This window comes from Solea senegalensis, linkage group LG3 (genome assembly GCF_019176455.1).
Source record: "Solea senegalensis isolate Sse05_10M linkage group LG3, IFAPA_SoseM_1, whole genome shotgun sequence".
Lineage (NCBI taxonomy): Eukaryota > Metazoa > Chordata > Actinopteri > Pleuronectiformes > Soleidae > Solea > Solea senegalensis.
The window spans coordinates 5,993,415-6,006,550 of NC_058023.1; the positions used below are offsets into that span (position 1 = coordinate 5,993,415).

The 13,136-nt window shown below is 40.9% G+C and overlaps 1 protein-coding gene across 2 annotated transcripts in view; it reads right to left on the minus strand.

The window, feature by feature from the left end:
• Positions 1-1,464: 1,464 nt before the first annotated feature.
• The window catches only part of mllt3 (MLLT3 super elongation complex subunit), a 48,730-nt gene continuing 37,058 nt past the window's right edge, over positions 1,465-13,136 (minus strand). Inside the window, exons 8-14 of one of the 2 annotated variants that reach the window (XM_044022063.1) lie at positions 12,146-12,215; positions 11,242-11,295; positions 10,334-10,472; positions 10,149-10,245; positions 9,272-9,340; positions 7,900-7,971; positions 1,465-3,324 (exon numbers count right to left, since the gene is read on the minus strand). In XM_044022063.1, the coding sequence (XP_043877998.1) occupies positions 3,193-3,324; positions 7,900-7,971; positions 9,272-9,340; positions 10,149-10,245; positions 10,334-10,472; positions 11,242-11,295; positions 12,146-12,215 (633 nt within the window). In that variant the 3' untranslated portion in view covers positions 1,465-3,192. The remainder of the gene's footprint in view (positions 3,325-7,899; positions 7,972-9,271; positions 9,341-10,148; positions 10,246-10,333; positions 10,473-11,241; positions 11,296-12,145; positions 12,216-13,136) is intronic. The other variant, XM_044022064.1, reaches the window with a different exon arrangement.

Consider the following 13,136-nt stretch of genomic DNA (forward strand, 5'->3'; position numbering starts at 1 on the left):
TTTGAAGTGGGGTTGTGAGAGAGATACTGAGATCTTTTCATGCAGCTGAAGCGTCAGTGACGAAATCCCTGAAACACATTTTAAAAAAGTACAAGCGAGGGTGTGACAGAATCCTGCTGCTCCCAAAAATCATGTTTTAAAATGTTCATAATAATAAACACATAAATTGATGCCAGGTTATGTGTACGCTATGCTGAGAATATAGTCTCCGTTTCATCCAGCCTGTTCTGACTCTGTAAAGCACTCACTCCTCTGCACCAAACCCCATAGAGAAAATGAGCAAATACATAATCCCAGCACACAACAGTTGTTAATCCACCATTACCTCCTTCAGTTATGTGAAACGTGTTATTGTACGACTTCTGTTTGAAATCCTCCACTTGGATCTACCCCAGTGACACCGTCTTACCAAACGGGGCAGCAGTAGACGGGCAATTCGCACGTCCACATGAGCTAAAAACGATGACTTTCTCTATGGGGTTTGGTGTAGGACAACGAGCGGCTTATATATTGAGTTTGCCTTTTGTGAAATGGTTTAAATCCAGGTGCACAGAGCGCAGCCATCATACAATCACACTTCAAAATGAACAAATGATCCCTTTAAGTGATTCATAAATCACATATAACACAATATACAGTACGTAAAAGCAGCGGGAAGCCGACTGCATGTGATTTTTGCTCAGGACCAGACATTAGTCCCCGTGTCATGCAGACAACAGCTCCAGCGCTCGCCAAGTCTTCTTCTGCACTCAGGTTTCATTTGGTTTTGACAGCTGGGGCCCAGAGTCGGGTTTTAAAGCGGCGGAGACGGTGGGAGCTTTGTCTCGGCAACAATGACGGCGACGCTGAGGCATCTTCACCATGTTTTTCCCACAACTCTCCAGTGAGAAATCCTCTACCGTCGTCATAGCCGTTCAAACAATATAAATACACAATGAATACACAATTTCTGTGCAGAAATGAAGCCAGTTATGAACTTTAAATTAAACGTGTACCAGTTGGAGACAACCTGCTTTTTTGTACTTACATTTTTCTATATAATTTGTCATAGTTGGTTAAATGAAATTGGAAAATGGTGTGTTTTGAAAATACATAATCCATGATTTTATCAGGATTTTCCCTGTGCTTCTTTTAACCAGAAAGTTAACAAAGAAGTTATGCTAGCATAGCATTGAATAGAGTAATTCACACAATTAATAAATAAATAAAGTAAAAGAAACTGTAGATTTCTTAAAAACTATACACGGCGATTGTGGTTCAAAAGAAGAAAAACGACAGAGCTCAGTTTTCTGGCTATTTAAAATCAAAGTTTGCAATTTCTCACACGGCCAGTAGGGGGCAAAAAAGCCGGACATTTGGTTCCTACATATTCAAACAATGGGGGGTAAAAAAAAAAAAAGGCAGGACTTAGGAAGTTCTTTGCAAATCCTTCACCTTAAAATAAAACGCTCGTTGACAAGTAGCTTAGCAACTCATCTGTACATCATACAGTATATTTATTGTATGTCCTCAAAGTACACAAGAAACTATAAGACAGGGTAAAACCCCTTTAAGGTCATTTGGAAAGGACCACCCGTTTGTCCTCTGTTGAAGGTTTGCGCTTGAGATTTGATTGAGCGACTGAAACTTTAACACAATAAATAAAATACCTTGTTTTTATCTTCTAAAGACCCGTAACAGAACCCGTCAGTCATTATTTTTTTTTTTTTAAAACTCCTTTTCAGACTTTTCAGAAATGCTGAGTCATTTCTTCCCCCAAAGGCAAAGATAGGATTTCATCTAAATCGTATTCCGTAGATGAACATGAGTGAACTATAGTGAATCCCCTGATTTGACTTTTGACACCAGTAGCAGAGAATGAGTCAGCAGAAATGAAGCAGCGTCATTGCGTTCGGAAAAGAAAGGTCAGATGAGTTTCACGAGTCCCGTTCCAGTGAATTCAACGATTGAAATACACATTTGTGTTCTTTGAAAGGACATTTAAGAAAAGGTGGGGTTTTAAAGCCCCGTATATAACAAAACGCATTCGAACTGAAAATCATTCACCGAGACGAAAATGTCCACTTTACAGCGAGTTATTGGAAATGTGCGTGGTCGTCCACATTGGAACGTGTAAACCGCGACCTTGCATGGTCTTTGTAGAGTTCATTATCAATAAACCACAGGATAAGAGTTCATAAATCATTATTCGGCGATTCTTCCTGTTCCGTTTTTTTTTGTAGCCCGATCTTTGCCGATGACATCTTCAAATAAATATGCAGTTCAACAGCAACCTTCTGTTCCAAACATAAATATTATACGTCACCAAAGGTCAGGCTTTAACCCCGATCTTATACGCCATCTTTCAAAAAACCCAAAAGAAAAGGCTACAAAAAAATGAATAAATTGTGTTTTTGGTTTTTTTTTGAGAGACGGAGCTACAACAGGACCGGGTTATCGCCCGATCATGTTTCTATATTTTCTCACTGTTGCAGAGAGGCCATAATGCAAATTGAAAAATGTCTTTCACCGTTACACATGACAGAATTGGAAAAGAAAAATCACACCTGCTGCGGCAGTTTGTTTTTTTTTTTGCTCCCCAGTCTGATTTGGTTTTAATTCAAGTCCGTAACATGTTGAGTGATATATCCATGATGTGGTACTGTACGTGTTATGAAGTGCTTTAACAAAAGTCTGATTCTGCTGCTTTTCATTTTTTTCGCCATTTCAAACACACACACACACACACGCCTGCAAATTAAATTCAATAAATAAGACAATTTGTTTGTAAGGCAACGCTGACCATGCATTTGTCACAATGTACAACAAATCAAGGAACATACATGGTAACAATATGCACATTCATTAAGAGCAACACGGTCTCGCCACTCCACACTCCCTTTTTTTTTTTTTTTCAAGGCTTTCTAGGTGATCTCCTGATCCACCGCGCTCATTCCCACCACTCCTGGCTCTGCTCTCTGCAGTGGGACGAGCTCTTCGCTCAGAGAGCCCCGTTCCAACAAGCAGGAGCTGGACACACACACACACACACACACACACAGTAGCTGGACCCAGCCAGAGCGGGAGGCGTTTTGCATTGCATCCAAAAGGAGTTGTTTTTTTTTGTTTGTTTGTTTTTTTTTTTAATTCAAGAAACGTCAGAAAAATCAAAAGTGGCGACAGAGATCCAGCAGCCAGCTGCTGCTCAGGGCCTCAGGACAGGCCGGAGGTTTCCAGGTAACTCTGGAGTTTCCTGACTGTACTTCTGTCCAAGGAGCAAAGGTCGAAATCAAATGTAGTGTTTGTGATGTGAAAGTGTCCCGTCTCTTCGATCAGGTTCACGATCTGGAAAACACAGCAAACAGAGGGACGGGTTCAATTTTTTAACAAAAGACGACAAGCGGGGACGGAAAAAGTGGCATTTCTCTGTTCGAATGTGACTGAACGGAGGTTTTCAAGTTAAAATTGCAATGTAAATGTCTCGCATAACAAGTCAGGCGATTAAAAATGCATATGTTAAAATGGCTTGCAACACAATGAGAGCAAAACTAGTGAACAGTGATTGAAAAAAACACTCAAACTGATTCATCGATTATCAAAACAGTTTAGACGTCATACGTTCATAAATGGTCTAAAATGACTGGATCCTGTCCCTACTTCCTGTCAAAATCCTTACCTCTAAACCATAGACCTAAATTATTTGCTTATCTTTTTATTTAAATTTCATATTGAGTTCAGTGCTTTTATTTTGAAGAAAATATGAATGTATTCCAATAGGTTCTGTTGCTAGAATTGACAGTTAACCTAAACTAAATGTCTGGTTTGAAAAATTGAAATAAAAACACTGCTGTTGTCATGGTAACAGCCAGGTTTGGAGAGTAAGTATCCATAAAATAACTACTTGCACATGTTGGGCCCACAGAAGAAGCAGTCATTCTTAAAAGTGAACAATAAATATAAAGAGAATGAGCTTAAATGACGATTTAAGGCTTTATTTTGACCCACATATTAAATTGAGGGCCAAAATGACCACATGTACTGGCTGATCCTTGCCGTAAACCCTTCGTAACAGGAAGTAGCCACACTTTCGTACATGACTAGAACAAATCTGGTTCCAGGTACGGATCTAGTAGCTCGTATATGGACACAGAGGTTTGTGGGAAAACATGTGTTCATGTGACCACAGAAGTGGTTTAGGTGAGTTCTGATCGTGTTCACACTACAAAGCCGGCGTGGAAGCAACGGCAGCTTCCCCCATTAGATTTAATGACACAGCAGATGTAAGTCAGATGTCACTTCACACTCCCCCCCCCTCCCCCCTCGATTTAGGATTTCAGGATTCTTTTCAACTGGGAACAAGCTTCCACATCATCGCAGAGTGCAGCGGCTTAATCATTTCCATCTCTTGTAACAGGAAGTGGAGCCGGTTGGTGAACTCGGGGGGGCAGATTAGCTCTGATTACTGACGCGCGTGCATGTGCACGTTCTGGACGGGGTTCCCGCGTTTCCTCCGAGCCAGACGTCTCGTTAGGAGAGCGAGACAGAAGTTGGAAGATCCATTAATGCCGTAATATGATAGGACCTCGAGAATATGAGCGAGGGAAAACATGCAATCTCGGAGGTAAAGGGAGGTTAACCGGGTAATTCATTGCTTCCAGATGAAAGTGCGGATTACAGAGGATCTGCAACAGTTTACGGCTCCTCCTTTAATCCCGCGCACCGATACTGTCGGGCGCTCTGCCACTGAGAACTGTGTGGAAGCCACAGAGCACTTCTATCTGGAGTGTGGTTCTTTAGTGCCAAGTAAAAATGACAGAGCAGGAATGCGGCTGTTACATCTCAAACCTCCACTAAATGAAATCTTAAATATATTTATTTTAGATTTCCCTCCTCCCTCGCTTCGCTGCGACTGAAACGGATCCAACGCAAACAAAAGGAATCGAGAGATTTCTAATAAATCTGCTCCGATTAGGAGTGGCCGCTGTTTGCTCCGGGTGCAACTCCGCGTGGTATTAACTCTTTGGACGACGGTATCAAAGAGTCTGCCCAAATATGATTTGTTTTGATAAGATTCTGGGGCCTTTAAAGTCGTTTTTGAGACTTCTAGAAAGACATTGAACCCTTCTGTTACCATTTGGCGCGCGTACTTCTCATTACTGCAACTCCTCGACCATGTGTGATATCTAGAAAGTTCTTTCACCCTATGTCAGCTGAGCGCCCCCGCGTGACCCTCACGTGGAGGATAAAGTGGTAGAAGATGGATGGATGAATGGATGGATGGATGGATGGATTGATACTGGAAAGCAGAGAAAAAGAGCTTCTGGGACTTCAACGGAACGCAAGTTATCTCGGAAAAAAGGGGCAGAAAAACTCACTCATTGAACATTTTTTTGGACAATTCTACAGCAATAAAATCTAAATAATCCAGGCGGTCTGAATATCATGACAGTCATAAGAGGGTTAAGGACTCTTCACTTACTTCCGTTCATTTGGACAGTCTAAACTAAATGTTTAACCCTAACCTTAACCTAACCTAACCACAATTCAAATCTTAGCCCTCAACATCGCCAGTTCCTCAGAAATGAGGTTCTGCCAAGTTTTGGTCTTCTATTGCTCTATTTCTTTTTTTTTTTATGTTTAATCTGCACCGTCTTCAATGTTTTCCAACCTCTTTGTGTCCTTTTTCACTTTGTGTCATGGAGGTATTTCGTGTTTTACATGGTGTACATTTTGTGTTTTCATTACTGGCGCCTGAATTTCACCAAAGGGTAACTTCCCAAATGGATTAATTAAATTTCACTCTAATCTAATCTAATCTAATCTAAAACCTGGTCGCAAAAAAACTGCATGTATAATTGGTTAAACTGTTTTTCTGGACAATAATCTCTACAAAAAGGACATTCTTCACTCTTTACCCTCCTTGAAATCAGCTGTCAAAGCACTTTTTCGAACATAAAAGTGTCGTAAGTCTGGCTGTATGGAGGAGAAGGAGGCTGACAGTCCTGGAGGAGAGTATTATACCATAAAATCAAAATAAATCCAGGTGGCCTGAGGAAAATAGTAGTATTTTCACCAATGAAATGCAAAATCCTGGTACTCGACTTCTCTCCTTGTTTAGCGTCAGGCTTATTTTTCTGTGCACTGTCCCTTTACCATATAAAGACACACACACACACACATATTGTACTTCTACAGGAGCGACCTTTGTACAGTTGTTTTACTTTTACTTGTCCAGATGTTTCACCAGCAGCCGTTTCAACAACAAAAACCTACTGCTACTGTAATCCTCCAACATTTTGTTTCCATAAAGGAAATAATAAAAAAAAAAAAGTCCACAGAATGCTGCTGTTTTCATTTTTTCACAGTCTGTGCTTAGTGAAGCATTTATGCAAGACGCTGTGTTTTCAGATTGTATTCCTGTTTTCAACATCCGATCCACTGACTCTGATAATTATTGGATGGGACACCGGCTCAACGTTAAAAACTGTGAAAATAACAGACAGATGAGGTCCATAATTAAAAATAAACACGCGTTGCAGCCCTGAGAAAGCGTAATGTTGTCTCCTTTGTGTGAGACAGAGAGAGAGACAGACAGACAGACAGACAGAAGGTGCCGCATGAGGACATGCATGAATTCCCTGAAACGACCGTGACTGCCAATATAAACACATAAACGCACTGTTCTCGCGTCACTTGGCAGCCTTCAAGTGTCTACATATCCTCACGCCCACCTGCGTGTTCCTAAATGTGTGAAGTGCATTGTGGGAGAAGATGGAAATGTCTAGCAGATGATGATGGTGGTGTGTGTGTGTGTGTGTGTGTGTGTGTGTGTGTGTGTAGAGCGGCAGCAGTTGTGCTTGACTGAAGTGGCTACATGACTGAACTCGTGCTGCTTTTTCATTATACAATTCTAGCACGGATCAGATCGGATTTACTCGTGTTTTTTTTTTTGCTTTTCCATTAGCGATAGTACCTGGTAACTGGGGCTTTTTTTTATTTTAGGACCTGCTCTGAGCCGATACTAAAATGTGACGTCAGACCGGTCAGAGAGTGTCGTCACCGGAAGAGTCGCGAGCTCGACGTCCGACACAAGAATCAAACGCCAAACTAAAAAGACAAATGGTGCTTGGCTTGGCACGGCACAGTTTAGTTGGTTTTCCATTACTAGAGTACCTCCTCAATGTGGGCGGAGTCGTCATAGCACGGCTGCATTTTACACAAACGCACAAATTAGTGACTTGTAAAGCAGTTGTTTGCAGTGTAACTGAATCATTAGAATCAGTTCGTTAAAAAAATATAAGTTCATGAGTGGAGCACAGACTCACACAGTCACTGAACTGAAACACGACTCAACGGCTTGTGTTTTGGCTCATGATCGTCGGCTTTCACCAGGGCTGGCTCTAAATACACCAGACTCCTCTGTTAAGTATTGATATTTTAGACATTTCCTTGCTAAATGTCGGAGTTTAACGCATGTTCTGAGTGATTTTTAAGTCTTTTCGCCTGATCAACAGTTCGGCATTGTTCGGTTAGATTCTTCTGTCGGATGTCGCACTCATGACTCTTCCAGTGACGACACTCTCTGGCCAATCAGCGGCCGACAGGCCTCAGAACGCTTGGAACTTGGAGGAGTCAGTGTGCATCACAAGTAAAGTGCATGCGGTCACATAAAAAAGAAGATACCCACATTTAAAGTGATATGGGTTGCCAAAAACAGGCCGCACATGCTGAAATCTAATGCATTTAATTTGTTTTCTACTAAAATGACCAATCTCTCCAACTTGTTTTTGCACAAACAAATTGCTCGAGTGTAAATTGTGACATAAAAGTGTGTTAATGCGAATCCCTGCACATGTTTAAGCGATTAAAGGGAAATCGTGGCCCTCTAGTAGCAGGAATAACACACAGCAGCAATCTCACCTGTTGCAGTATGTGACCTTCTCTTAGTGTCATGAGTCTTTTGTGCAGCTCCACCAGCTCGTCCAGGTAAGCCTACGACACAGAGCAGAGTCGACGTCAGCGAGCACAAGTTGACCCCCCGGGGGGGGGGTGTGACCCCGACACACGGTCGGGCTCTGCGGCTGCATTCCAAAACACACAGGAGGGAGCACATTCTCGCCTTTGTGCGTCAAAAAGACGCGTCTCAACAAGTGTCATTTATAGAAGGATTTTTTTTTTCTCTCCCAGAGACAAAATACAGATGATTAATAAACTGACATTCAGTAGTTGACAGCTTTTTCAAAGCGGTGCCACATAAGAAAGAATATTCTCCAATCCACGTGTCAAAAAGCTCTTTAATCCTGGATTTAAACTGCTTTCTGACCAGTGGGAATGACTTTAATCGACGTTCATTCCCTCAATGCAATACATACGGGTTTTTATCGGCTTTGGCTGGTGAGCGGCTTCAGTGAAACCCGGGTGAACACACCGATTTCTGCTTTGTCTGCTTCTGGCCGTTAACGTCGCTGTTAACCATGAACGTTTATAGCCAAACGTTACTCTTTACAACTCTGGACAGTGTCCAGTGTTTTTTATATCGTTCTTACTTCACTTTATAGAGCCTTAAAAAAAACCTGCCGAGTTTGAACGAGGGACCAGAGTTAAAGATATAAAAAGGAAATGGACCCAACGTTGTCACTGAGCTCCTTTGTGGTGGTGTTGTTGTTTTGTTCCCGATATACATCATTAAATTAAGTGTAAAAGAAGCTTTAGATCAGGGGTCTCAAATTTGCATTTTCGTTCATAAAGGCATAGTTTTAATTAATAGTTATTCATAGTTCCTTATCAAAACAAAACACTTTTTATCTTTAAATTCTCTGAAACATCCTCCCATATATTTGTAAATATCAGTTTTTCCCTCATAAAGTTGGACTCCCCCCTCTTCTTCCAGACAAAAATAAAGAGAATGAATAAAGTAGTTGACAGGTTTTTAAAACCAGTGCCACGTACACTCCATCGCACACGTCAAAAAGCAGTTTAATCCTGGACTTAAGTTCATCCAAGTTCAAAAACCCCAGATATTTTTGTTAAATTTAGTGTAAAAGCAGCTTTAGATTAGAGGTCTGTTTTTATTATTGTTATTAATCCTTTATATATCAAAACAAACACATTTATCTTGAAATTCTATGAAATATCCTCTATAAAATATCAGTGATTTTCCCCATAAAGTTGGATTTTTTTCCACTTCACTCTAGGGCTCCCTTCATCAGGGCAGTATTTACGTACTTTTTTAATCATGTTTTACATGAGGTGTTTTACAGTGACAAACAACAGGAAGTCACGGGTAATGTACCTTATCACAGTCTAGGTTTTTGCTCTTGTCCTGTTTGCTCTGCTTGGTGGGACTCTTCACTTCCAGGATCTGACGGAGGAAACAGAGTAAACGGGGTCAGTCATTCTGAGCGACTCGCGACGAGAGGCAGTAAACACACGGGGTTCCCCTGTGCCTCGTTCAGACACGTGGTAGAAACATCTGGCCTGAGAGAGAGAGCGACGATCACGAGCGGACAACTCCGATCACGAATGCTCACACCTGGCGTTAAAATGCGTCTCCTGTGACCACATATGATTGCATCTGGATTACCACGCCCTTCATTCACACAATGTGTTCACATGCATGTCAAAAGTCAAATTTTAGTCGGACTAAGACAGTAATTCAGTTTTCTTCATGTCATGTGAACACTTTAGTCCAATTTATATCGAGCTAGTCTTAGTCGGACTAACATACCTGGATTATGTGATTCATAGTCCTGCACGTATGCAGTCAGACTGGAGTTGGACTGGAGACTGTTTTCCGAGTCAGTCGCACATGGCCAATAAGTTGATTTTCTCGTCTGCATGAATACCACGCACACTCGGTACGTTTACGTGCACCGTTTAATCGAGCTAAGGCCGTAGTCCGACTAAGACAGTTGGAAAACTTGCAGAGTCCATCTTTTAGATGAGTAAAAACCTCCGCAGACTCCTCTGTTCACTGTTTTTGCCCAGTGATGCTCACTAATGAGCTCACCAGCACATAGAAGAGGATGCAGCTTAGATACAACCACACGTGTCACTATGAAGAACTATTTTTGGAACTTACACTAAGCCCTTTTTATGGTGTGCAAACTGCTTAGTTTAACAACCCTGTGGATTTCCAGGCCTGAACTTGTGATGTAAAAGGAGTTTACCTGGTTGTTAGTAGTCTTTAATAAGGGTGGAGCTTCGTTGCGGGAGGGGGGTGAAGGCGAGGAGCTGTCACTCTCACTGCCGTCACTTAAACTGACCCTGGGCAGGAACGACAGGAACAAATGAGCGAGTACATCAAAACACGTATATAAGTTTGTCTTAAGTCGGTGAGCGATGGATCGCTTACCTGCGCTGGTGATGTGTGATGTGTGTGTGCGCCAGTCGCTCCATGTCCGAGTCCATGTCATTGTCATCGTCGTCCTCCGAGTCCTCGTCGTGGTCGTCGGAGTGAAGGTCCTGCAAGACTGACTGCAGCGGGCCCAACACTGTGCCAAACAAAACACAAAACAACAACAACATTGGAATCATGTACTTTTCCTACATCATGACAAAATAAGACATGCGTGAGTCAGCAGACCATGCCGTGTAGTGGAAGGATGGGATGGTGCAGTTTTCACTATATACAATATTCTGCTCATTTCAGACAGAACACCTTTTACTTACAGTTAGTCTTTAAACCTATCGTTTGAATGAGCAGCTAAATGCAGTTCCAACCATAAACAAGTGAGAAAATTGATAAAAAAACAAAGTTAACGGCCAGAAGACGAATCCTTTTTGTAGCATTATATAAGAAATGGCGCGTTACTATGTTCCAAAAAAAACCCTGTGCACCTTAATGAATGAGTCACGCTAATTTAACCAATTCCAACTATCAAAAATCAGTTTAAACCCAATATTGTAATTGGAATTGAGTCCAGAGTCTCAGAACTTTCCAATGTTATGTCTCTGTCTGTGATTAAGAAGATTAAAAAAAAACAACAAAATCCTCGTGTTTTATTCCCAGTTTCTAAACAAAGGGAAAGAAATAGTGCATTTATCCTGGATAAGCTCCATAAATTAAGAGCAGTGGTGACTACTTCCGGTCATGTGGACGCTCACTGATGTGCTGAGTGAGCAGTGAAGGTTCGGGAGTGTGGTCATCGACGCCAAAAAGCTCTGATGCATGAACGTTCATGCAAATAGAAAAAAAATATACTGTATATATATATATTCTCCATGCACATGTGACCACTGTGGGTGTGGCCTCGCTGTTACCTGTGTGGGTGGGGGCAGGGAGAGCCACCCGTTTCCTGATGATGAAGTCCACAACTAGATCCGGAGAGAAAAGAAAAACGGCAAAACACACAAGCAGAAGTCACCGTCGAGGAAAGAAGCTGCCACGTTCTGGGCCAAACAGTACATTCTACACTCATACATTATTTTTGACTGCTTTTCATCCCTGAATTACATTATGTAAAGCAGTTTTTTTTTTCTTCTCACAACAAATGTATGGTTTATGTAAAACAACGTATTTATTGGAAATAAATGACATCACACGTGATGAGCTGTGACTTCTAACACGGTAATCGTGAATTTCATGATGTTTCCCTTTTGTTTTCACTTAAAATTGACAGACTTGGGTAAAATATTTACTTGGGAAGTTTTGTGACGAGTGCGATTGTAATGTATGCAATGTATTGTAATAGATTGAAAACAAGATATTACAAGTATTTCCACCATGGAAACTATTAAAATAGTAAGTGCTATGCTCTCATGCAAGAAGGAGAACTAAAAGTCCACAACTATATGCGACACATTTGTTTTAAAAATACTTTTTAAATTGTGATTTTGATCTGATCTTATCTTTAACCAGTTAAATACGTACAATTGCCCTGACTTGATTCATTTCCCATAAATGTATCCTATTATAGCGTCACCCTATTATGATGTGTAGTGATTAACTTAATTTTCCACATTTTAGAAACTTCTTTGTTCTAATAATCCTGCAATATTTCAACAACTCATTGGAAAACCCCTGTTTTCTTATCCTCCAACAGTGACTCCAAAAGCAAGCGAGCAACCCTGGATAATCATATCAATCATTTTCTGACTGAAATACACGACAAAAACGTGCGATGGAATCCGCTGGAATTGGAGTGTGTTCCAGACAGACATTCACCTTGTCGTTTGTGGTGGGTGGGAGCAAAGCCTGAACTGGAGCTGGAGCTGGCTGGACTCGGCTGTTCGGACTGGGAGGAGGAAGAAGAGAAAACACAAGATATAAAATATAAAATATAAAATATAAAACACACACACACACTGTAGAGAAGACACATTAGCTGATACTGGATCGGCACGGATAAGAAGTTGTTTTTACAATTAAGTACGTATTGTAAACTCGCTGTAAATGTCACAAAATCACAAGAATTAGCATTAAATGGTCTGTAATTATAGAGCAGTTTTGTAGCCATGGCGACCGTTAACACTTAACAACCATTCACATGCATTGTACACACAGCCCATTTTCTATTATACATCATTTGTACAGTGCTGTCAGTCAACAGGAGCAATTTGGCACACACAGATTAGAAAAGCTGGGGTTTAATGACAACCTGCTCTAACCACTGATCCACCGCTACCACAGGAATGGAAGGATTTCAAGGTTCAGAAAACAAAAGCTCCAGTCATTTCTGTAATAAACAATTTGAAATAACACATATCTTATATTTAGTTATTTCTCTTTGTATAGCCGTTAGGTATTTTCGTGTAAAAAATCCTCAAATAATTTGTTGTTATTTGGACCTGGTGCAATAGACCTTTTTTCATAGCAGATATTTGTTGACATTTTAGTAGGACAAACGGACAAACACAGGTTTTACCAGTAACATTAATTAAGGTTCCAGGTGCTTTTGTCCAAGTCCAAAACAAAAGACATCAGTACAAATGGCAATGCAGTGAGTGCCGGCGGCATCTGACTTTCAAAGTGTGATTTATTTTATAATGCACATCTTAAATCTTGCTTTATTATGAGAAACAAATGTATTTTGAATAAATCTGTAGGTTGGTTGTCTGTTAACCAGAGGAGGAAAATGCATCTGCTGATTTTTAAGTAAACTACCCATGTATATTTCTAGCCTCCTATCAAACAGCACTGTGTCTACCACTCAACT